The sequence below is a fragment of the Cupressus sempervirens genome, chromosome 5, assembly GCF_028749045.1.
Source record: "Cupressus sempervirens isolate cs-2001-9-10 chromosome 5, ASM2874904v1, whole genome shotgun sequence".
In the NCBI taxonomy this organism is placed as follows: domain Eukaryota; kingdom Viridiplantae; phylum Streptophyta; class Pinopsida; order Cupressales; family Cupressaceae; genus Cupressus; species Cupressus sempervirens.
The window spans coordinates 318,449,416-318,477,111 of NC_143122.1; the positions used below are offsets into that span (position 1 = coordinate 318,449,416).

The 27,696-nt window shown below is 37.5% G+C and overlaps 1 protein-coding gene across 1 annotated transcript; it reads left to right on the plus strand.

Annotated features, from left to right (window-relative positions):
• Window positions 1-1,356: 1,356 nt before the first annotated feature.
• Window positions 1,357-27,087, plus strand: LOC149555935 (RING-H2 finger protein ATL48-like). Its single transcript, XM_089830046.1, has 2 exons — window positions 1,357-1,633; window positions 26,738-27,087. The coding sequence occupies exons 1-2, from the start codon at window positions 1,549-1,551 to the stop codon at window positions 26,893-26,895; spliced, it is 243 nt and encodes an 80-aa protein (XP_089686172.1). The 5' UTR covers window positions 1,357-1,548; the 3' UTR covers window positions 26,896-27,087.
• Window positions 27,088-27,696: the final 609 nt, after the last annotated feature.

A 27,696-nucleotide genomic window follows, 5' to 3' on the forward strand; every position in this document is an offset into this window, starting at 1 on the left:
GATTTCTAAAGTCTAAGTTATAGAAAATACTAATAAAATGAGTTAAATTTTACATGTAATTAAGAGTTAAGAAATTGTGGTAAATGACAAGATAGTATCAATGGGTTTGAATTTTTTGTAAGTCCTCAATAATGAAAAATGCAACATGTCGAACAATATTTATAAAATAATAAAAAGTAAATTATATAAATTCACTTCAATTTTAAAATTGTGTGCAACCCTCTATATATATATGAAACTTTTCCTATCGTTTAAGGGCCCATTTCGCTATGGGAATAGGAATTAGGAATATGCATCTGCTATTCTGCATTTGTTATTCTTGCATTTGTTATTCTAGACTCATTTGGTTCGACAAAATTAAATCTACATTTGGTATTCTAAATCTGTTTGGTTTGACAAAACTAATTATGGATTTGTTATGTGCAATCCCATTTAGCGGCAAGAACATATGATTTGTTTTGTGTAATTGATTAAAGGAAGAAATTCATCGTGCAAGAGCCACATAATTATTATGTATAATATGGCCTTTAACAGACCGATTTACAGATTTGTATTGAAACACCAATATAAATGAAATATAAACCACTTGCTGATTTCTCTTTTACTCAACCTTAAAATCGACAATTTGAAATGACATCTCTGCTAATTGTCTACACATTCACATATCCAAGTTGTGAAAAATTCACAGATATATGCGTGTCAATTGTTACCATGAATGCTCTGCAATGTTCATTAAAAGTTGCCATGAATTAGAGCCAAAATTCATTGACTATTTCAAGTGGGTCTCTGGAAGTAAGGTGGTTTATGTGGGTGTTTTACCTTGTCCATACCCTAAACATATTGAAATTCATGATGAAATACATGGCTATCTGGAGAACAAAAGGCCTAGCTCTATTGTTTATGTGTTCTTTGGCAACTTCCTATGACTTAGATGATATTTGTGCATGGATCAAATTTCCTATAATGGTCAATGTGACAATATTCTGATAGTATTTTAATAGCATTAGATTAAGTGGATTTTCATCAAATATCAAACACAAAAGAAATCAATCTAGTAGTGGATCAAATATAAAAAAGTTAAAAATAGAATAGTAATACGTATTCCAATTCCTCCTATTTAAGTAGAATAACAAATGCTTTTTTTGGGACCAAAATTGGAATACACATTCCTATTCTCCATTTAGACTTGGTGCACCTTCCATTGCCAAAAGGCCCTAATACATTATGAACATAACCATTGCAATTTGTCGATACAAATAATTTTTTAATTTATTCTAAAATTTAATAAAAAGGAAGAAGGAAATAATGTCTGCTAACATGGCTAATATTTTGACACATGCGGCTTTATATTTCATGTACCTATTAGCATAATGAGCCAGGGTTTGACAGATGCTTTTTGTTTCCACTATTCGGTTTACCGAAATCAAAACCCCAAGAGATTAACCCCATTTTCTCAGCAGCCTGCAAATTTTGATTGGGAATTGATTTTAACTGTAAAAGCGTTGATACTATCTCTCAAATTCGGGGTATTATTTCATTATTACTATAATGGGATCGGGAGACACAGATACAACTCAACTGGATGAGCTTTACATGCCCGAAAAGAGTATGAAGAATCCTCTTGTTCCACTCGGTAAGTGCCTCTTGCATTACTTTTATCTAGATTTTAGTTATGAAAAATTTCAAAATTTAAAAATTGAAGAAGGTTTTATTAGAATTGCCAGCAGACTTTTAGAGTGTATTAATTTGTGAGAAATGTAAATTGGATTATTATTGGACTTCCAGCTAGGATTTTCTGCATCATACTTTGGTAGGAACATATTACAGATTGTTTAAGTAAGAGTAGCGTACGAGAAAGCTGTTCTAACTCTTTTGGTTTTTGTTCGGTGAGATTTAATTTCTGGGATTAGTTTGCTCCACATTATTAAGATTCATAAACACGCGTTATGCGCAGTTATTTTAAAGACTTGTACATATGGGTTGTTTTTGTTATTTGTATGATTTGTAAATATGGTTCAGACTCAATATTATGCATTTTTGTTGCTTCTAATAATTGTCAACAGTAGGCATACTCAATTATATACAATTGTTGTGAATTTGTAAGATTTGCAAACAGAGCTCACGCCCAATTATACGCTTCTGTTATCCAAATAAAAATTTATGGCATGTCTATTAGACTTATGCCTTATTGGAGGGAGCAGGTATGAATCTTGGTTACGATTTTATCCCGTTGACAATTATTAACCGATAAGGCGTTCCCCTGCCCACCGGATTTGTCTCACGCTGCCTACAAACGGTTGTTTCTGACCCTTTCATGTAGCCAACAAAAGCAAACGGTAATCTGATTGTTTGTGGGGGAATTTCAATTTGTAATATGGGTATCATATTTGATCAAGGATTAAGTTACCATTCTGAATTTGCTAAAAGAATGCAGCTATTTGAAAAACAATGAATCGAATATTCCTGTTTTCTGTGTGCACTGATTTGGAAGTGATTTGAGAGTTATCCTGAAAGATTCCCAAGTCTGGTGACCGTAGAAATTAGAAATTTGTAATATGGGTATCATCTACTTATCAGTAGAAATTACCGTTTGTTTCAAAATCTGATTCTATGACTAGCGTTTGTTACCACTGAATGATCTTAGCTGAATTCTGATTTCTTTTTTCTTTTCCTTGACTTTTCAGTTTTTTGGGGTTTTCCAGAAATAAAATAATTGCATAACAAATAGGAAATAAATAGCACTTAAGAAATGTAAACATATGCTGCAAATTTTATCATTACTGAATTCTGAAATAGTACATACCCGAACCGACCAACAACTTGATATATTAATTTCAAAGAGATCACTGCCAATATACAATACTATCTTAAACAGGGATCAACACTAGTTACAGGGAGATGTTTTGAGAATGATTCAACCCTAAAGAAATTGCTGCAATGAACCATCCAATGCAAAAGGGAAGCTATGGCATCCAATGATGAAGAAAAGACCACCTCCAACCCCCACGTGAGCTGCTGCAATGAAATGCCTATTGCCAAAAGCTGGCTGCTCAGCTGCAAGTAGCCTACTCCACTCAAATGATAATGCCAAGCCAAATTGACCACCTCCGCTGTCAATTTGAATGCAATGAAATACAATTCCAATCACGAAGACTTGCTAAGGTTTGCATCCCAACAGTCTAGACTTGAGGGTTTCGTCCCAAGCCACAAAATCGCCCTTCCAGAGCAATTTCAATATTCATAAGTTTCAAAATGCCAAAAGATAATGAACAATTAGGTCTTCATCTCCTTATAACTCCTTCCAAGTGCAAATCGAACCCTAAGTGAGAATTACACGTTGCACTTTATAATAAATTAACATTTTCTCAAATAAAGGCATCCAGGCTATAGGAAAAACATTACTTTATTAAAATGTCATAACTCATAGCGCCAAAAAGTCTCCAGATAGTGAAAATAGTTTATAATAATTCAAGACCTTTCCAATGAGCTATAACACAAGGGCACACCTGATCAAACGAAGCCATATTCCCCTTATTACTCCGAAATGGCTATATAAATAGCCTTATTATAAATTATTTGAATGCTAACTTAGGAAATATTTAAATATATTAAAATATTCCCCATTTTGCCTCTGAAAACCCAAACCAACCAAATAAACGTGAAATTGACCATATCACCTATCTATGACTGATATCGGATGAGATGGGTCAACTGGCATTCCTTTCCCTATAATCTAGCGATGCTCCTAGAAACTATGGAACACACCCTATCATCCTAAAACTAAAACCATGGAATGGTCCCGTAGAACCTCACATCTGGAAACTGCCATATCCTCCTTAAATGTAGGGATATCCCCTAAAATTAAGAAACTGCACCCAATTGCTTGTAAAGTCGAGCCCGGTCATTGAATATTCTATACGAGTCTCTATCCACAACTACTAGCCGACGAGACCCCCATGATAGGCTAACTCACATAAGTCTGCTAGTTAGACTAAAGAGGGGACATGACAACCCTCCCTTCTCGGAAATGCTTGCCTACAAGCAACTGCAATGCTGGGTGCTGCAAAATGGATTCACCCTCCCAAGTGGTATCCTCTATGGGTAGACTTCTCGAGCGTACCAAATACTCCCGAATCACCCTGCTTGTCAACCGTCATTCCCTCATGTAAGAACCTCCTCAGGAACCAAAGTCAACTTACCTTCCTCATCCAAGGGAGGTAAGTTGGGTGATGCTATAATATGCTGCCCCAGTGTCTTCGTTAGGCATGATACGTGGAACACATTATGAATCCTACTATCAGGTGGTAACTCAACCTCATAAGAAACCTCTCCAACTCACCTGGGAACTCTGTAAGGTCTGTAAAAATGAGGTTTGAGCTTCTCAGCTCCTCCTTTGAGGGTGCTCTGTCAGTAGGGCTGCAAACGTAGGAAAACTATGTTATTCACCTCAAATACCCTCTCGGTCCTATGCCGATTAGTGTACATCTTCTACTGATTCTATTCATGCTATAAGTTCTCCCTGAGAGAACTCATGATATCCTGGTTCTCCTGTAACCAATCCTATGCCAAAGGAACTCTGTTGTTACAGAAAGCCAAATCAACAAAACATAATGCATCATAGCCATAAAGAGCTCTGAAAGGAGACATATTAATGGACATGTGGTGCGTAGTATTATAACAATACTCGCCCAAATACAACCAACACACCCATGCCTTCTGCTGCCCTGACACATAGTTATGCATATACTCCTCAATCCGCTTATTAACTATCTCTGTCTGCCCATCCGTCTGAGGGTTGTAGTTGGTACTGGGTGTCAACTTTGTGCCCATGAGCTTGAAAAGTTCTTGTTAAAAGAAACTCAAGAATCTGCTATCCCTGTCACTCACTATGGTCTTAGAGAGACCATGGAGTGTTAACACCTCCTTGAAGAATAGCTCAACTACCTGGAATGCTGTGAAATCAACTGCAATCGGAAAGAAGTAGACATATTTAGTCAAACTATCCACCACAATGTAAATACAATCCTTCCCCTGCACTCAACGAAGACCTATAATGAAGTACATAGAGATTCCTGTCCACTTTTGTTTTGGTACAAGCAAGGGTTGCAACAAACCAACCGAGAAAATATGCTTTGTCTTGTTCTGTTGGCAGTTATGCATTCGTGAACATGGCATAAGACATCATCCTTGAGACCCTTCCAAGAGAATCTCTCCTATACCGCTCTATGTCTTACCATAATCGGGGTGCCCTATTGTAGGAGCATCATGGAGAGCATGCAAAATCTGTCCCTTTAACTAGTGTTCAGGAACAAGGTAGACTCTATTTTTGTAGTAGCTGGCATCATCACTCACCTTGTATTTATTATCCTATACCAATCCATCCATGATCTCACAAGTGTGCTGATTTTTGGAATAGTCAACTAAAAGTTGAGCCTTCCAATCTGCTGAAATCTCACTCAATGAACATAGGGCAGCAAGTGAAGGTTTCCTAGAAAGTGCATCAACAATAGTATTCTTCTTCCCATTAATAAGTTCTATGTCAAAATTATAGACTTGAATCTTGCTCACCCACTTTTGTTGACAATCATTGAGCTCTTTTGATCAAGGAAATAGTTCAGACTATTGTGGTCTGTTCTTACCACGAATTTGTTGCCAACAAGATATTGTTTGATTTGACTAATGCATGCATAATAGCCAACATTTCCTTATCATAAGTAGAATACAACCTCTCATTATCACACAGCTTCCTACTCTTGTAGGCAATGGGATGCTTGTTTTGCATCAAAACAACGCCTATATCCTTACCTAAAGCATCACACTCAAGTACAAAAGGCTGCGAAAAATCAAGGAGTGCTAAAATCGAACATGTGCTCATAACCACCTTGAGTCTGTCAAAGAACCCCTGTGCCTGCTCTATCAATTTAAAGGCTCCCTTCTTTGTGAGATCTGTCAAGGGTGCTGCTAACTGAGGGAATCCCCTCATGAACCTCTCATAATATGCACATAAACCAAGGAATCCACGTAACTCAATAATGTTCCTGGGATAGAGCTAATCCCGTATTGCTTGGATTTTCTCCTCATGCACCTTCACTACATCAGTAATGATCACATGGCCCAAATATAAAATCTTACTGAGTCCAAACTCACATTTGGATAGCTTAGCAAATAGAGACTAACTCTCCATGATGCTAAGTACCTCCTCTAGGTGTTTAAGATGATCCTCCCTAGTACAACTATAGGTCAAGATATCATCGAAAAACACTAGAACTGATTTCCTCAATTACTTGTTGAAGATATGGTTCATACATGACTGGAAAGTGGCTGGTGCATTTGTGAGACCAAAAGGCATCACCAAGAACTCATAATGCCCATAGTGACAACAAATGCAGTCTTATGTGCGTTCTCATCCTGCATACGTATCTGATGATAGTCTGAACGAAGATTAGTCTTAAAGAAGTAGATAGCTCCATGAAACTCATCCAACAACTCATCAATGTGTGGAATGGGATATTTATTTTTGATCGTCTTCTTGTTCAAGGCTCTATAATCTATACACATCCATAGAGTCCCATCCTTCTTCTTAACTAGTACAACAAAAGAGGAAAAAGGTCTAGAGCTAGGACGAATGAACTCTATGTTAACAACTCATGAATGGTCTTCCCAATCTCATCCTTGTATGCTCTAGGATGACGATATGGAGTGGTGATTACTGACTTAGCTCCATCCTCCATCTCTTTGCAATGCTCAAATCCTCTATCAAGAGGTACACCTAGGCATATATCACCAAACACCCAACCATGCCGATCCATCACTGACTATATATCAACATGAAATGCCTTGCCATCTTGAGTTTTAGCTGTCTTGGACTTCACATAACAATGTGTAGCCCAAATCACATCATGTATAATGATAGTCTCCATCCTGTGAGAAGACACCTCCCTAAGTCCACCATCTAGTGCTGCCCTCAAGATAGTCTTCTTCTCTCTAGAAAGGAACTCTAACTACATACGGTGGTGGTCAATAATGTACCGTCCAATACCCTGTAACCATTGCATGCCCCAAACCACATCATAATCCTTTGGTGGGAGTACATAGAAATCATCTGTCAAGGTATATTCCCCCATCTGAGTGCTAAGCTGAGGAATCCTCCTAGTACAACCCAGTACTACGCCATTTGCAACCTTCATCCCAAAACCAACAAACACCTCATATTGCAAGCCACGCCTATCCACTAATTTCTGATCAATAAAATTGTGCGTGGTGCCTGTGTCTACCAAGCTCATAACTCGTTGGCCTTGAAGTGTTCCTTTCAAACAACATGCGTAAAATCTAGGATAATTGGATAGAGTAGCCATAGTCACCTTAACTGATGCCAAGGGCTTAGAAGTGTCTAACTCCAATTGCAGATGCTCCTGGCGCCTGTGTCTATCAAGCTCATAACTTGTTGGTCTTGAAGTGTTCCTTTCAAACGACATGCGTGAAATCTAGGATAATTGGATAGAGTAGCCATAGTCACCTTAACTGACGCCAAGGGCTTAGAAGTGTCTAACTCCAATTGCGGATGCTCCTGCTCAATCTCCTCTAGATTATCCTCAGTAGCAGTGTCAGGAACTCCTCATCTCCCATCTCGGATGTCACCTCAATCAAATGAACTTTTCCTTTACCAAGGCAACGGTGTCCAGGCTCCCATGGCTCCTTACAGGAGAAGCACAACTTCCTCCTCAAATCATTCCCCGTCTCCTGGTCCATCTTGGGAGGTCTAGCTGATGGTCCACCTCTATTCTATGAGGAATTGGCCTTCTGTGGAGGCCGTCAGTCTCTAAATGGCTTCTTATCTATCTGATAAGTAGGGGTGGTGTCTAATCTCAATGTCACATCAATGGCATCCTTGAGAGTGGACGACTTGAAAGCACATATCAATCCCATAAGCCTATCCTACAGTCCCTCAATAAATAACATTGCACTTTGCCTCTAAGGCATATCAGGTACCATAACTGCAATATGCTAGAATTCATTAACATATGCCTCTACATGTTCAGTCTGTCTAAGATGCACCAACTCCCTATAGTAGAGTTCTATGTCCTTACGGTCAAACCAGGTAATGAGATGCTTAGTGAACTCTGCATAGGAGTGAACCATGGCGCGATCTTGGGTGACCAATTCATGGTGCCACTAGTCATAGGCAACCTCGTCTAAATGTAAGACCGCAAACTAAATAGCATCACACTCAGGCATGGGCCTCAAAGATAAATAAATATCCAACTTGTGCACCCAAGCTCGTGCACTTGTACCACTAGTACCATTATATGTAGCCAATGTGATCTTCCCAGTAGCTCTACTAAGGTCATTGTTCTGCTGTGGCCTATAGCCCTTGTCCCCTCTGAACTGGGCAACATCTCTCCGCTGTGCACAATACTGGGGAAGAGTTAAATGTAATATCCCCATCATAAAATAGATTATTAATCAAATCTTTGTTAATGGGGCCGATTGATGTAAAACATCTCAGACCTATTTTAGTATTGTTTCTGTAAGTGTAGCCGTTGGTTATCTTTATACACCCTCAAAAAGGTTTCCTGACAGGTATTTAAGCACAGCTTGTAGGTAATCGTAGGCATGCAATTTGGATTATTTCTTTGTACTGCGAATTCCTGTTGGGATTCTCTGTTGTTCGCCATTTCGGAAGTGAAAGATCTTCCCTACTTGGCTTTCCGGTTTCGGTGGCATTCAACCCTCACCCTATTTCGTTTTGGATTACTTGCTCGGATTTGGCAAATTCGCGCACCATCTTTGTTATAGATTCATTTATATATTTATATATCTCTGGGTTCCATTGCTGTGGCATTAATTATTTGGCAAATACATGTTCTTGAATCTTGTTCGTAACTCATTCTGCATTCACCGTGTGGCTTCTACATACCCATGGCGTAACAGAACATACCGTACGACCTCCCAGAAGCAACCGCATGGCCTCCAAGAAGCAATCGTACGACCTCCAAGAAGCAATCCATATGGCCTCCAAGAAATAACTGTACAACTACTAGTAGCTATTATACGACTTCCCTAAGCTATCGTATGACTCTTAAAACAGTCCGTACATCTCCATTCATTTCATTTGGATTGAACCGTACAACCATTGTAACCTAGTGCATACTAGTTTTTTCTAAGTTATTCTGGCATACATCTGGAACAAAACATTTCAGTGGTATTAGAGCTTCGATCCTACCAGCCTGTGAACAGTGAATGAGAGTTTATAGCCAGAGGAGAAGAATCCATTCTATTGATAGAATGGCTGTTGAACCAGAATCCACCGTTGCTGAACTCGTAGCACTATTGAGAGAACTTGCAAAGAATCAGGCACAGATCAATGATACTCATCGACTCATGGAAGAGACTCTCAAGAAGCTAGCAGACAACACAATATCCGGTGAACAAAATGGTCATAGCGTAAACTCAGTGTCAGGTAAAGAAAACCCTCATCCAGCACGCTCTTGACCTTCCATGTCGGCTTTTCCCCCACGGACGGAGTCACCACTTGGAGGGAAGCAGCCGACCTTTGAAGAAATGCAAGAACAACTGAGAGAAGATTGGAAGAATGCGAATTTGGAGGGATATATCCTACAAAGATTATGCAGATCTAAGAATGAGATATTCGAGAGGCAAAAACAAAGGATATTTTAATGATGATCTCAAGAGGAAGTTGAATAAAGTAAATCTGTCACCATTTGACAGATTTGGATCCATATCTACGCAAGCGTGGGTAATGAAGCCAGATATTTACTTCCAACTTAATCCCATGCCAAAAGAAGAAGCAATTAAATTTGTGGCCTTACACTTTGAGGTAGTTGTGCATGAATGGTGGTATCGTGACACCATCACATCGAGGCATGATCAAATAAATACCTATGCGGAATTCCTAGAGAGATTGATAGATCGATTTGACGGTAAAGATCTGAAACTCAATTTCACAAATTTGGCACAACTAAGGCAAACTAGATTGGTTGATTAGTACATTGCGGAATTTCATAAACTCTTTGTTTGGGTCACAAACATTTCTGAAAGAAGACGGATAGTGCTCTTCATGGATGGACTTACAGAATCACCGAAGGGTTGGGTAAAGGGGTTCAATCCTGCCACCCTGTTAGAGGCCATTAAGAAGGCAAGGAGTATGGCATCATCAACAACGTCATCCTCATGAAGTTACATTCCAAACTGCCGGTGTTTCTGAGGGACAAAGATAACAAACCTCCATCGAGAAAGTCGTGGTTGGACGAAGCCACCAGATAGGAGCTCCAAAGGAAGAAACTATGTTTCAACTACAAAGGACCATGGGAACCTGGGCACAGATGCCTCAAGAAAGGAAAAACCCACTACATTGAGGTCGTGTTCGATGATGAGGACGAGTAGGAAGATATACCCTCCGAAGACAACCAACCCCACGAGAACACCAAAATGGTTAGTTTGAACCGTATGGAAAGAATTGCAGCATTGGTTTGGTGCAGAGGAACTATTGCCCTAGCCGATAGCCCAAGGTGCACAATTTTTCATGTACGGGGAGCCTTTCAAGGACAAGGGGTTATGGTGATGCTTGATAGCGTAGCCACTCTAAACTTCATAAACTCATCTCTAGTAAAGTGAAGAGGTCTACCTACGAAGATGCACAACAGATATCAGGTCAAGGTTGCTGGAGGGACTCTTCTGCCTTGCACACACCTGTTCCTCAACTAAGTATCACAATGGTGAATCACACAGTGATCGAGGATTTCTTCGTAGTGGACTTTGATGATATTGAGGTTATTCTGGGCATATAGTGGATGGAGACACTTGATGAATACACTTAGAGCTTCAAACGAATGAACTTCACTTTTGTTGTTGATGGAAAGAAAGTTGTTCTCCGCGGAATGGAAAATGAGGGTCCAAAGGAAGTTTCTACACATTGGATGGAGGCGATTTTTCGGCATGATGACGTTGCTTGGGCTGCACATTGTTTTGTCCCGATATAACTTGTTAAAGGGCAACAGACACCTCCCCAGGATGATGATCTCTTGAATATTTTGAGTGAGCATGATAAAGTTTTAATAGACATTCCTCCTAGCATATTGCGTCATCGAGGGTTTGAACATACTATCGAGTTGGAAGTAGGAGCCAAGCCGGTCATAACCACACCCTATGCCATCCCAAGAAATTCAAAGACGAGATCGAAAAGACGATTCAGAAACTATTGGAGAAAGGATGGATCCATCCCAGTTCTAGCCCCTTCGCGTCATCAGTGGTATTGGTCAAAAAGGACGGGATGATGCATGTGTGTGGAGTACCGTGTGTTGAACAAAAATAAATAAAGAATAGATATCCCATTCCAAAAATAGATGAGTTGCTGGATGAATTACATGGCGCAATCTATTTTTCAAAAATAGATCTCTATTTCGGATACCAACAGATCCTCATGAGGGAGGAAGATGTGGAAATGACGGCCTTTCGGTGTCACTACGGGCATTATGAGTTCTTGATCATGCCGTTCAAATTAACGAATGCACCTGCTACATTCCAATCATGCATAAATCGCATCTTCAGCAAGCAATTGTGTAAGTACTTACTGGTATTTTTAGATGATATTCTTATTTATAGCAGGACATGGGAAGAGCACCTGAAGAATTAGGATGAAGTCTTAAGGATTATGAAGGATCAGTCTTTGTTTGCCAAGCAATCCAAATGTGAATTCGGTATGACAAAAATATTGTACCTGGGGCATTTTGTCAATAAATATGGAGTTCAAGTTCATGAGGAGAAGATTTAGGCTATCCTTGATTGGCATCCCCCAAAATCATTTACGGAGTTGCGAGGATTTTTCGGACTATGCAGTTATTACAAGAGGTTTGTGAAAGGGTTCTCTTAGCTCAACGCACCATTAACAAATTTGACAAGAAAGGGGTCCTTCCAATGAATGGAAAGGCACAACTCACTTTTGATAAGCTGAAGGAAGTAATGAGCACTTGTCTCGTGCTTGCTTTACCTGATTTCACTCGACCGTTCGTTATGGAGTGCGACGCATCTGGAGAAGGCATTAGCGTGGTACTGATGCAAGATACACACCCCATAGCCTATGAGAGCAGGAAGCTTACGCAAATAGAACGCTTATATTCCATCTATGATAGAGATGTTGGTCATCATACATGCACTAAGTTTTGACAGTATCTGATGGGTGCCAAGTTTATCATTCGTACGGATCACAATAGTTTGAGATATTTTTTGGAGCAACGAGACTTGAACGAAAGGCAACAAAAATAGGTAAGGTTCAAGCTTTTGATTTTGACATTGACTATGTGAAAGGAAAAAACAATGTTGTTGCAGATGCTTTGTCCAAAAAACTTGCCCTCTGCTTACTGACCCAAATTTCAGTTGACTGGAAAGCGCATTTATTGGTAGAATACTCCAAAAACACATTTGCCTATGAGCTGATGGATGGCAACACCCAGGATGATCAGTACAAAGTGGTGGATGACATCATTTATTATAAGAATCAGATATATTTAGTGTCGCAATCCAAATTGAAGCAAAAAATCTTGAAGGAGGTACACAACTCACCCTTGCTTGAACACTCGAGCTTCCTCAAAACTTACAGACGTCTTAGGGAGAGGTTTTCATGGAAGGGTCTTAAAGGAGACATATTGTAGTATATAAGAGAGTATGCGGTCTACTAGTAGAACAAATCCGAACATACTCTACCTGTTGGGTTACTGCAACCTCTGCCAATTCCAGAACAGAAGTGGGAAAGTATCTCGATGGATTTCATAACTGGACTCCCCAAGGTGAATGGAAAGGATTATGTCTTTGTAGTGGTTGATAGATTGACAAAGTATGCACATTTCTTCGCCATCCCCTCAGATTTTCAAGTCGCACAAGTTGTCGATTTGTTTTTTAGAGAAGTCTTTTGTTTGTATAGGTTACCTCGAAACATTGTCAGTGATCGGGATGGGCGATTTAAAGTATCTTCTGGACAAAATTGTTTTAGTTGGCAAGTACAGAATTGTCACCAAGTACTAGTTACCACCCTCAGATAGATGGACAAATGGAGATTGTGAACAAGTGTTCCGAAGGTTACCTTCGGAACTACATTTCAGCACAACAACGGGCGTGGATCAAATGGATACACCTAAGGGAATATTGTTACGATACCACGTACCACATGTCCATCGGGATGACATCATCCAAAGCTCTATATGGGTATAAACCTCTTTCTTTCATCAACACAAATCTGGGAGATAGTCGCGCACCAAGAGGGAGGGATTGGCTTCAGGAGGGACAAGACATCCTAAGAGACCTAAAGGAAAACTTGCAACGGGCACAAAACCAACAAAAGATGTATGCCGACAGACACTGAATAGAGAGGAGTTTCGAAATAGGAGACTTGGTCTACCTTAGGCTCTAGCCATACTGACAATCCCCATTGAAAGAAAAGGGAAAAGAAAAAACTGAAGCCACGATTTTATGGCCCTTATCATGTAGTTTGCCACATTAGTGAAGTTGCTTACGAGCTAGAACTTTCGGAAGGGAGCTGTATTCATAACGTTTTCAATGTTTCCTGCTTGAAGAAAGCCGTGGGACAGAATGTCACGGTAGCTATAGACTTTCTGCCGCTCAATGAAGAAGGAAAGCTCATATTGGAACCAGTCAAGATTATTGAAGTATGTGAGAAGACCCTACAGAACCAAACGGTGTAGGAATATTTGGTACGTTGGAAACACTTTGCCGCTGGACAATGCAACCGAGGAAGGCGAGCACATTCTACAACATCCGTATTTGTGTTTGCTTGAGGACAAGGAAAATTTGGGATAGGAGGACTGTAATATCCCTGTCATAAAATAGATTATTAATCAAATCTTTGTTAATGGGGCCAATTGATGTAAAATATCTTAGACCCATTTTAGTTTTGTTTCCATAAGGAAGTGTAGCTATCGGCTATTTTTTTACACCCTCAGAAAGTTTTCCCAACGAGTATTTAAGCACGGCTTGTAGTTATTTGTAGGTATGCAATTTGGATTATTTCTTTGTATTGCGAATTTCCATTGGAATTCTCTATTGTTCGCCATCTGGAAGTGAAAGATCTTCCCTACTTGGCTTTCTGATTTCGGTGGGATTCAACCCTCACCCTATTCTGTTCTATCTGGCAAATCTGCGCACCATCTTTGTTATAGATTCATTTATATATATTTATATATATCTTTGGGTTCCATTGCTTTGACATTAATTGTTTGGCAAATGCATGTTTAGGCATCTTGTTTGTAACTCATTCTGCATTCATTGTGTGGCTCCTGCATACAAAACATACCGTGTGGCCTCCCAAAAGCAACTGTACAACCTCCAAGAAACAACCATACGACTACTAGCAGCTATTGTATGACTTCCCTAAGCTATCGTACAACCCTCAAAATAGTTCATACATCTCCGTTCATTTCATTCGGATTGAACCGTACGGCCATTGTAACCTAGTGCATACTAGTTTTTTCTAAGTTATTCTAGTGTACACTTGAAATGAAACATTTAAGAAAAGTGTCCCTAACTTTCGGAGCTAGGGCTCTCCACTCATCCGTGGCTGCCATAATTGAATCCTGGAATCCCACCTCGGGTGGCTCTACCTGTGCTGGCTACTCAACTGGTACAAATTGCAGAAGTAGGGGTCTATCCCTAATTGGTGTACGAAGGCGTGCCTATCTATTGGAATGAAGGGAGCTCCCAACTGATGTGTGGGATCTATGACTGCTAACTTCCTGCTACTGAAATTGATCTACTCTACTGCTGTCTCTCATGCCTGCCTCCATGTCTATCTAACTCCATCTGTTCCAAGGTACCTTGTAACCTTTCCAAGGTCTGAGCTATTCCGGGCTGTATAGTGATGAGAGTTCACATCATCTCCCTCTCTTCCTCCTCCATTTGATTTTGTTTGGCACCTCTCTGTACATTTGCCATAATAGTTTCTCGTTCAATTCCAAACAATTTTTAAAGTGAAATTCATTTCACTTGAAACATGTGCAATATAACAATATTTATATAAAAAACTAAATCCTAAAACAACCCTAATAGAGTCCATTCATTGTTTTTACCTCTCATTTTGTTTGTTGTTTTTCTCTCCATTTTGACTTATTTTCGAAGAGGATTGTTCGTGGGGTGCCAACTAGCTTCCACAAAGGAGATCCGAGCATCTAAGATAAACATTTTGATGTAGAGTGCAACAATGAAAATTAGATTCAAGTCAACAACCACAAATTCTACAAAGGTAACCAAAAGGAAAGATGAACTCCCCAAGAGTCCCCTGACCAATGACACAACCTTCTAGTGGCAAAATGCTAAGGGAATTTGTGTGACAAGATTCATCAAATGCTCTCTTGGACCAAACATGTCCTTATTCCTCCTTTAAACAACAAAGTGGGTTGAAATGATTTTCCCAAGGATGAAAGTGGACAAAAAGGTCATAAACAAAGTGAACTTGCCCACAGAACAATCCCCCAAAATCGATTGTTTGGTTTGCTCAAATTGGCCTAGTTAGGAGACCTAATTGAATTAGGTCGACCTCTTTGGTTTTCTAGGCTTAACTTTGAAAACTAAAGAACAACCTTCCAAACAAATGGTCATTCCAAACATCCTTTTTAGAGTTCTTCAAGATTACAAAGTTTCAATTTCCAGATTGACAATCTGATGTGGAAACCCCAAGCTGGTCTTGATAGGGCTATTAGGGCTAATTGAGAGGGTGTGAACTACAACCACCCTTGAATGGATTGACAAAAGCTTGTTATCAGTTTCAAGTTTCAACAATGTCTGCACACTCTAGAGACTCCAAAACATCAATTGTAGGGCTTGGTCCTCTTCCCAATGTTGGTTTCAAGGCAGATTTCTATCTGTTATAAGCCGATCACATAGGGATCCTCGACTAGGGTTTGGCATAAAAAATAGTAGAACTGCTTTTCCCTCTCCAAGCTTTTGGGATCTTATAATACCTGGTCCTAACTTGAATTCCTCAAAGGGTCGTTTGAAGTTCAGTGGATAGAAATAAAATTAGAACCATTTTTGTTACAAACCTTTGCCAAATTGAGGGTTTTAGACCTGTGAGCACCAAAACACCAATATCTCCTAAAAACTCATCAAAATCAGATTAAATCTACTCAAGAACATTCCTAACACATTTCTCCTTAGAATCCAATGGTTGATTAGATCAGATCAATCCACAAATGCAAATGGCAAAGCCAAAACCACAAGAATTGTAGGAAAAACAGTTTGATCTTATTGAATTTGAATGCTTTAAGTACATACTCCAATCAATCTGATTGCTTCTCGATTGGAAATGGTTTAAATAGACTAAATACAACTTCCCCAACCAAAATTTGAATGAATTGACCCTTATAAGGAGTAAGTGGTAAAGATGTGTCTATTAAGGAACACAACGATGAGAAATAATATGAAATAATCGGTGATAGAAAACATCGTTATTAAATTTGGCAGATGAGGACTCATACCCATACCAAATCAATAATAACAATGATCCTGCCTTTAGTGAAAAGTCCCCCAGATGCTTCCAAAGATTATAGTAACAATACTATACAGAAACAATAAATTGTAAATGAATGATGAAGCCAATTATTTCCCAGTCAATAGTTAGGTAGGAATAAGACGATGGATAATAATACCGAACTTCACAAAAAGAAATCAATGTGATTAGTGTGGATGCCAAGTTGGTATGATGGACATAGTAAGTGTTATGATCTTGTGCTTAATTTGCATTGGAGGATTATGAAGGCAATAAAGTCCCATAGTAAGTCAAACCAATCTTACATGATTGAGGATGCGAATTTAAAAAAATGGACTATTTTGATGATCATTAAGCATCACTAAAGACTGCCATTATAACAAACACCATTAATAGGTAAGTCAATAACAAGGATTGATTAGAAAATGGACATAATGGAGGACTGATTGGGTTGGCATGAAGAAAACTATTTGGAAGAGTCATCTCTCGTCATTCATGAAGAGGTGTAACCTTTATGATTATAAGATATAAGAAAATAATCATCACCACCCAATTAATCATTGACTTGGAAATTCTATTTCTTATCTAGCCATTCTTGGATTTGTTCATTTGAGAAGTCATACCTTGTATAGAACCAATTCCAACAAATTAAGATTTTTGTAAATATATTTTGGCATTTAGGGATATCAATATGAAGGTATTGCTAAAGAAGTAATTTGTTTTAAGGATACTAATAATCGCTATTACCCAAGGCTTAGAGGAGTTAGAGGGAGTAAAGTCTTGCCAAGTCGGCATCCCCTCATATTAATATCATTTTTACATTCAAGGAAATGATGTGCAAGTTGGGAGCTGCGAGCTCTTTGCAATATCAAATCCATCACTTGAACATTAAACAAAAAAATGGATCATGCTTTCCCTGCATGAGATTAAGTTTGTGTTGAGAGAAAGATACTTGCGGTGAACGTGTAAAGAGGATCTTTTGTGTCAATTGGACAAGAATGAAATCAACACAGATTAGATGGGAACTATGTGATCCGGTTGAATAATGTTTGCTAATAGGGATGGCAATGATCATGTCCATGCATACATACACTGGATCACAGACGGATTACGAGCTCACTCCTAAAGCAAATTGGAAGAAATGCCCCGACTCTATAAAATGGAATGAATGAGAATTTTACATTGTCGGGGGGAATAATAATCAATGTTCTGTTCCCACTTGAACCATCTTTACAGGGGAGATGTTCCATTCTCAAATAATCTAAGAAGGCAAATTTTGATTTAATGTCTATAGACCTCCATGTGCAGATAAGTATTTCTCATACTTTAGTGTTACATTTATCTACCCATTATAGTCTCTCTTATTTTTATTTCTATACATACTATAAAGAGCTATTTGCCTTGATCCTTTTCTTTTATGTCTGGGGATGTTCTTGCAGGAAAAGAAGGTTGGTACTTTATACATGCTACCAAATATTGTGCAGATTCAATCTTATGGCAATAGTTCCAAAGAAGCTGTGATCTGGAATTCATTAATCATATGATGACCAGGTTGGATAAAGTGAGGCTCTTGAAGCGAATATCTTTGATGGTTGAGATTATGAGTATCCTTCTATATAAAGAGGGTCTGACATTCCATCAGAAGCAACCTTGGATAGAAAACGTCAACAAATTAAGAGGGAGAAGTTCGAGGTGAAATTCCTTTTAACGCATTCTTCTCTATGAGAGAGAAGTTTGAGTTGAAAACCCTTGTTCCACCCTCTAGGAGCAGCTATGGTGGATCCATTGCTAACTTGGTTCGTAGTGGATATCATGTGAGTTATTACATAATTCTGTTGGAAAACATCATGAGAGATGTCGATCTTTCATTGATGTTTTTGTTGTGAGGTCGCTATTGTAAGTTGACGACCTTAACAACGGCTTGACTAGTTATCATGATGGAGACTACATTAAGTTGCTATCCAGGAGATCATGATACTTGTCATGATAGACTGCATTAAGTTGTTGTCCTTGAGATCATGACTTCTTGATTACTTTTCATGATGGACTACATTAAGTTTATGTCCTTGAGATCATGGTTGTTATTTGATAGACTACATTTGTTTGATGTCCCGAAGTGTGCCAGAGATCAGATAACACATATCCTTCTAGGGTATAACATATTCTTTTGGTAGGCATCATGAACTTGACGCTAGTGCACACACCACAAGAATATGAGATTGATAAATATCATATGGTTGATATTCCTTGTTGAATCATACTTCATATGACATCGAAAGATAACATCTTTTTTTATGGATATATGTTGATATTCTTAAATATGTCATTCCAAGAATATCACATTGAGATGATATGTCTATATGCTTGAGAGCATAATGTGTTCTATAACAATCCTCCCTAGCTAAGAGAGAGTGCTAATGTTGTAGCTTTAGTTGGATTGAGTTGACCTAGAGATAATCCTTTGTGTTAATTGATTAATCATCAATTAGACAAACTTTCATATCTATATATAATATATATATTATATATAAATATATTAATATTATTATTAATATTGTCTAATTGGTTATTAACTTATAAATTACCATAGAGACATGTCTCCTCTACTCATATTTATATACATTCAAATCTGCACTTGGAACACACATAAATAATCAGGAGTATTATTATATTTGCAGAGATCCTTTCCCTTAACAACTTTCATTTGTGATGGGAAAAATCACAAATTTTCTCTTATTGCTTAATCCAAAATTTTAAATCTTTATTTGATTGATGCACAAAATTGTTTTTAATTGCTTATTTTACGAGTCACATTAATGATGGGATATTGCCCATCAAAGTCAGAAGGTGTATGTTGATATCTTGAAGTGGGGACACAATAGTGTAATGGATTGCAACATGCAATAGCTTTCGTTGGCGAGTTTCCTATTTCGTTAGCTTCTTTTGTTTCAACCCAAGTTTCATTTGGTTTCTTGACCATTAGGGGCCACCTACTCTTCTCAATTTGAAGACAACATGTGTGTTCAGTTTGGGTTTCATTGTCCCCTAGAGGCAAGCAACATGATTTCATAAATTGGGGAGGTCATCCAAAGGTGGACTATAGTAGGGTCTCAGAGCGTTCATGGTGTACTTCAGATCCACATCTTGTGAATCATTGACACACAAGTTTCAGTTTATTAGTTGCACGATGGTCAACTCTGAGGTCCGGAGTTGAATTCAGTAGGTCTATTACAATATGTAACATGCTAAACCTGATTACTAGAAACAAGCATTGAACAATTCATAAGAAACAAAAATTTTCCTCAACCAATATTAATTGAAAGTATTTTTTTCCTTTTCACATGAACATGATAACTTCTAAAGCTCGTTTTGCCAACTTCAATATAAAGGATAATACAAGATTTCAATAATTAGCTTCAAATGACAATGAAATAACTAACAAACTAATTAGTATTTAACTCAAAAGGAAAGTAACTTAATAACTAAATTATCTATTAATACATGAAATCAAAGAACCTGTAAAAGTGGAAGTGTCTATCCTTGTTCCTTCTTTTGAGGGAGAGCATCATTAGAGGCTTTACCCATCCACTGACCTTTCAGTCTCAACCTTTTGGTCTTCTGTAGAATTTCTTTTCAGAAGTGATTGTGCCCCACACAAGAGGTGCAAAAAATGGGAGCTAATCTTATTTGTGATTTGAGTCTTGGTGCCTAGAACCCACAACCATGCTTATGAGAATGACCTTAATTAGATGTGTATTATTGGTTCATGTCATTGATAGTTAGTATATTATTGCAAACCACCAACTTGGCCAAGGCTTACATTTGTAAGCACTATAGTTCATGTTGTCAGTATCACCATCATACTTATATAATGAGTTCGTGAGACTCTTCTGGTCTTCATTGAGCTTATATGGACATATAGTCCACATGGGATACATGGTGTCTCACTGATACATAGGAAGAAGAGGATGAAGCAATATTAGAAAGTGACAAGGGATCAAATGAGGAATCACAAGATTCTCAATCAGTCATTGCTTGTCATGCACTTTTTGGTTTTACCACCCCACAAACACTCAATTAGTGAATTTCTTAAATGAGAGAAACATTGTTGATAGACTTAGGTAGCACTCATAACTTCATTAACAAAAAGTTGGTTACATGCCTCAATTGCTTTATATATCTTTCTAGTTTTGTTTGTAGATGATCATATGGTTGTTTTTGAAAACAACACAACATTAAATTATTCATTGGAGATTATCACCTTGATTGCCCAACGTATGCTATCTCCATGGGTGCAATAGGTATTGTTTAGGGAGTACAATGACTTACTAATCTGGGAACAATTGAGATGAACATTCAAGAATTGTTCATGAGATTTCAATCAGAAGGAAAGATAGTAGAGCCGAGAGGGCTGCATGCAAAATCTCTACAAATGGGATGTCCCCTTTCTTGAGTAGGATTCAATAATAAATAATAATTAAATGATAATAATTAAAGAATAAAAATTAATAAATTATAATGGAATTTGTTATTAAATTTATATATTAATGTGAAAACTATTTAATATACTATATTCTTAATATAATAAACGAATTAATACTTATTGATATATAATATTTATAAAACAATAATAAGCAAAGAATTATAAATAGTAGTTGAGATATAAATAAATGGATAATAATATTAAAAACCAAATTGTAGTAATTAATAAATTATAAAATGCTATAGTCTAATTAAACATATACTATGAAATAGGAAACTTTGACTTCAGGAGGAGAACTCCTAGCGCAACAGCAAGGAACATTGAGTATTGTTGACAATGATCTTCAAACTGTTGCAAATTACATTAACTGAATCATTGCTTAGTTACTATCGTGAATGATAGGGATTAACCTATGAGATGTTGTGAAATCAGTTGCCAGACATTGAGTATTTATATATTATCACAGTTACATACTACACGTCCATATCACAATGAACACCTCTTTTATACACGCTAATAACATATTGGATGCACAAACTGCAATCACACCATTAGTAGGTGTCCTAAGGGCTCCAATTTAACAGAGGCTGATGTAATGATGGCCATAAGAGATAAACCATTTACATAACAATGTCTAATATGGTGTCAACCAAGACTTGGAGAATCAATAGTCATTAGGAAGTTGTTTTGACATATTATCAATGACTTGGATGAAGCCAATAAGAAACAACGATTGATGTCAAAAACGATTGAGGATAACAAATCGTCACCGTGGATGAAAGGATGTGATTAACCAATCTTTTATGAAACAGTACAAATGATAAATGTTGTTGTTTGGGACAGGCATGGATCTTTGTCTTGCCACATGACCCTTCATTTCATTATAGTATACAAGCCACACCCAAAACATTTGAGGGAAAAAACAGAAATTACATGTCTTCAGTCAGCGAAGGGAAGTCTACGAACTCAGTCTAAAGTCTAAAATTTCTGATTTGGTATGGCCGCATAGCAATTGGGATAATTAACAAGTTGTGTTAAACACATACAACATATTACACGGGAAGATTGCTATAACCTTAATCGATTGTTTTCTTATCATAAATACATCTTGATTGGGTCACACAATTGAGCATATCGCCCTGTGCCAGTCTGATTGCATATACTTAAGGATAGTAATCAGGAAGAATATTCACATCTTAGTCGACTTCTAAGGACAAATCGAACATAGCAAATTACACCACTGCTGCAAAGCAATGAACAGAAGACTTTGGCCAAATTCATATCGCTGTATCTGTAACAGCTGAATAGAAAATTGCTGATCAGAGTTAGCAAGTCCTGCATAGCCCGCTTAATTCCTATCTGAGATAGCAAAGATTTCCCTATCTTAATGTGGATCTGAATATTGTAGATACCTGTTGCATTGCATCATTCTTAATATATATATATAGTGACTAAAGTTATCAAAAGTTATTCATGGACAAGTGAAATATTATCAAGACCCCCATAATATAAGTAGTATCGATTGGACAATCACACATTTTTATATTAAGAGGCATCAATATTATTGCTTTAAGTATTATAAAGGATTCTTTGGAAACAAATTTAAGTGCAATTGATTGATTGTGAATCATTAGTCCCTAATTCTTAAGAATTTAACATTGGGGGGATATTCCAGTGGTATCAGAACATAATTCCTCCATCCTATTAAGATAGTTCATGCAAATTATCAACACACCAAAGGAGGAAAAGCCATGGCAGAACAACCAGTGCAGGAGATAAGGATCTTCATGGAACAAACCAATGAAATGTTTGAAAGAACCAACCAATTGATACTCCAGGCCATCCAAAGCATGAACAACAGCAAACTTAATGAAAGACCCCATCCCAATTCAGGGAGAGATACTCACTCAATCATTTTGAAAGTGAATGCTCAACCCAAAGCTCCATACTTAGGCCCACCATTTTTCCTTTCCTTCCAAGAAAAGAACCCATAAGAGAAGAGGAGGAATCAACTATAAATAGTGTAGAACTTGTCTAGATGTATGCAAGGCTAGAACCGGAAGTCCAAAGACTTATCCCCTTTAAGGAATATTATGAGACCAATACCACGACAAACAGAAAGAGAAGGAAAAATCATGTCAACAAAGACCTAAAGCAAGAATAAGTAAAATGTTCCTAATGTGTTTTAATAGATCAAGAAAGAATGCTGCTCAATCATGGGTTCAAAAGCTTGATACATACCTATCCTTCAGCCCCATGACTAAAGAGAATGCCATCAAGTTTTCCATACTTCATTTAACAGGGATAACCATAACTGGTGGCACCACAACATCATTATGCAGGGCCATAAAAATATCACCACCTATAATGAATTTACTCAAAAAATCATTAGCAGGTTCAACCAAAGACACCCCGACTGTTACTTCCAAGAGCTAACTCATCTTAAACAATCCAGACTATGGATGAATTTGCCTATCAATTCCAAAGTTAATCCAATATGGGTCCAGATTTATCCTAAAGAAGACTCGTATATTTTTATTGAGGGTTTTAAAGACTCCATCAAAACTATAGTAAATCCCCGGGAACCTCAAACCATAGAAGAAGCAATACAAAAGGCCAAGCAGGTTGAATCAAATTCTTTGAGAATTTTCTTACTAAGGCACACTGTGAGTATGAAGGGCTAGGAAAATCCAATGCCAAAGTAAGGAAGCCCTCAAGGAAAAAGAAGACATAATGAAGAGAGGCATATGCTTCAGATGCAAAGAACCATGGGCATTAGGACATAAGTGTGGAAAAAAGAAATCAAGTCCATAGAATAAAAGCAACACTAGACAAGGAAATAGGAGTGCCGCATAAGAATAGAAAACATGATAAAGTGGATCTCATCCAATCATTGAATGAAGGGGAAAATCTTGAATGGAGTTTGGAGGAAATTAGGCCCTAGCTGTGACAATAGCACACAAAATTGGGAATTAAATCGGCACATAAGTTTGGACAAGAAAAATAATAAAGAGGAATTAGAAATCAGAAACTCATTCGTTTCCAAATTAATTGAGAAATTACTATCAAGTTTTATATCAAAACCAGTAGGCAAGACTTAATGATCAAGGCTAAAAACAAATAAAGAGTTGAATATCAGATTGGGGAATGAGAATTTGTAACAAAAAAAGCAAGAGCAAAAAATATTAATGCAAATATTAAATTATACTTAATTTCTTGCGTGAAATTAAGGCAAAAATTACACACCTTGGAAGGCTTGGGAATAGATAAAGTCTCTCCTTAGGATTCTAATGTTGGGTACACCTTGTGTAGCTATCCATAAGCCCTTGGAAAGGATAGTCTCCCTCTTAGGGATGGACACGTCCAAAATGGATATCCATAAAGGTATGGGAAGAGATAAAGTCTCTCCCAAGGACTATAAAGATGGACATGTCCTAAAGGGTTATTTATAATGACCTGGGAAGAGATAAAATCTCTTCCAAAGATTATAAAGATTAGGAAGAAATACAATCTATCCCAAGGATTATAAGGATGAATATGTCCTAAAAGGGTATCCATAAGGCCTGGGAAGAGCTAAAGTCTCTCCCAAGGATTATAAGGATGGATATGTCCAAATTGGGTATCCATAAGGCCTGAGAAGAGATAAAGTGTCTTCCAAGGATTATAAGGATGGATAAGTCTTTCCCAAGGATTGTAAGGATGGATATACCAAAGGATATTCTTAAGGCCTTAGAAGGAGAAGTTCATAATGAGATGGTGGCATAGCTTGAGGACTGTTCTGGAATGGTCACGAGGCAACGAGAATCCTACGAGGTCCTCACCAGAGAACTTGGACCTGATTATGAAGTCTCCCCAAGATCTGAGATTATTCATCGAGACTTATCATAGGCTAAGGCAGTACCTAATAAAGTAGTAGGAAAGCATAAATCAAGATAAAAGTCATCTTTGAATTATTTTGAGATTTTTTAAAATTGAATATTATAATCTTGAGATTTAATAAATTTATATGTGTAAATATATTGCAGTTCTAACCTCAAGTTGAAATTATCATTGCAGGGTTGTCAGATTGCAAGCCAGAGTAATATAACGAGCCACCACTCATGCCAAAGGTTCGCATTGTTTGAGGAAAAATGATTTTGGGGAAGGGTGGACTGTGATGTCCCCTTTCTCGAGTAGGATTTAGTAAAGAATAATAATAACATGAAAATAATAAAAGAATAAATAATAATAATTTATTTTCAAATTAATATAATAATGAAAAAATATATTATTAAAAAAACAATTATAAATTAATTAAATAATAGTGAAGTTATAAAATGCTACAAACTATTAGCCTAATAAACATACTCTATGAAATAGGAAACATCGACTCCAGGGGGAGAATTCCTAGCACAATAGCAAGGAACGTTGACTACTGTTGATAGTCGGAAAATTATATAAAACTAATCAAGACTAAGTATCGTGAATGATAGGGATTGATGTATGAGGTGTTATGAAATGAGATACCATGCATTGAGTATTTATAAATGAGCACAGTTGCATATGTCTATACGACAAGAAACACCTCGTTTGTACATGCTAATAGCGTATTGAATGTACAAACCACACTCGCCATTAATTGGTGTCAGCATAGCCCCAATTTAACAGAAGCTGATGTAACAATGGGCCTAAGAGATAAGCCATTTACTAATCAGTGTCTAATATGGTGCCAGTCAAGACTTGGAGAGTTGATAGCCATTAGGAAGTTGTTTTGACATATTATCGATGACCTGAATGAAGCCAGTAAGAGGCAACTATTGATGTCAAGATGACAATTGTCACCATGGATGAAAGGATGTGATTAACTAATCTATTATGACACAGTATGAATGATTAAGGTGGGTGTTAGGGACAGGCAAGGGTCACGTCTCTTTCCACGTGACCTGTCATTTCATTACAGTATACAAGGCACACTTAAATCATTCAAAGGGAAAAACAGAAATTACATGTATTCCAGTCAGCAAAGGGAAGTCTACGAACTCAGTCTAGTCTAAAATCTCTGATTTGGTATGGCCACAGCACAATTGCGGTAATCAACAAAGAAGATATGTGAAACATATGCAACATATCATACGTGAAGATTGCTATTAGCTTAATTGATTGTTTTCTTATCATTAATACATCTTGATTGGATCACACAATTGAGCATATTGCCCCATGCAAGTCTAATTGCATATGCTTAAGGATAGTAATCAGGAATATTCCCATCTTAGCAAGACCTATATAGACAAACAAAAAACTACACCACCACTATAAAGCAATGAATAGCCGACTTCAGCCAAATTCATATCACCGTATCCGTAACAGTTGAATAGCAAAATGCTGATCAGAGTTAGCAAGCCGTGCATAGTCCACACAATTCTTATCCAAGATAACAAAGCTTTCTCTATCTTAATGTGGATCTGAAAATCCTAGATAATTGTTGCATTCCATCATTCTAAATAAATATATCGTGACTAAAGTTATCAAAAGTGATTCATTGACAAGTGGCACATCGTCAAGACCCCCATACTGTAAGTGGATCAATTGGACAATCACAAATAATTATCTTAAGAGGTATCAATATTATCAGTCTAAGTATTATAAAAGATTCTTTGGAAAGAATTTTAATTGCAACTGATTGTTTGTGAATCTCTAGTTTCAAAGGTTGGCTCTGACTTAATATAATTAACGACAGCGCTGATTGTGCTTTTCTATGACAGGTGCATTTGCTACAGCAGGTGTGCTTACTGCGGGCTTAATCAGTTTCAGGAATGGTAATTATCAGTTGAGTCAAAAGTTGATGAGAGCTCGTGTTCTTGTGCAAGCTGGAACAGTGGGATTGATGGTCGGTACTGCTGTTTATTATGGAAAATTTTAACAAGTGTAATTAGAGGCCCACCATTCCCTCAGAATAGACTGTGATTGAAATGGTTGATCAACAATTGAAGATGAAAATCGAAATGGAACTATTCTTTCATTGTTCTTCAAGATATTAAATAAAATCAGAGGGTGCAATTAATTTGTTTCCCCAAGTTATCAAGTTTATCTGAAACTGCCATTTTTTCGTTCTTATGATTCTTGACAATATGCCTGGTTCCTTGTGATCTGAAATACATTCCTATTATTTTTCCACAGTGACTAATATTCTTGGTTAATATTTTATTAAGACAACATCTAGATTGTTTGCTTTGGTGTTGAATATGTTGGCAAAAAATCAGAGGGTCCCATTAACTTGTTTGCAGGGATTTATATTCCCATTTCACCAAGTTAACTAGTTTATCTAAAACTGCTAATTTTTTAGTCTTATGATTCTTGACGATATGCCTGGTTCCTTGTGATCTGAAATACATTTTATGTGCAACTCTGAAGCATATTAAGCCATTGATTCGGTTGGTTAAGTTGCCCTGGCATGCTTATCTCTTCGAATATGATGCACCCGATGCTCCTGATCGATACCCAAAAGCATCCCTGAGATACATGGTCATAGCCTACAGTAGCGGATACTGAGTCATAGCCTATCATTTTTCCAGTGACCAATATACTTGGTTAATATTTTATTAAGTCAACATCTAGATTGATTGCTTTGGGGATGAATAAGTTGGCAAAAATCTGTGGATGCATAAATGGGCTTAACTCCGAGTATTCACTGACATTGTTTCAGTTGCCGTTGACTTAGTAC

Excerpts from the sequence above, each read along its gene's own strand:
- LOC149555935 (XM_089830046.1), top strand. The coding sequence starts at position 1,549 with ATGGGATCGGGAGACACAGATACAACTCAACTGGATGAGCTTTACATG. Across the intron at positions 1,634-26,737 it reads GAATCCTCTTGTTCCACTCG|GTGCATTTGCTACAGCAGGT; the intron begins GTAAGTGCCTCT and ends TTTCTATGACAG.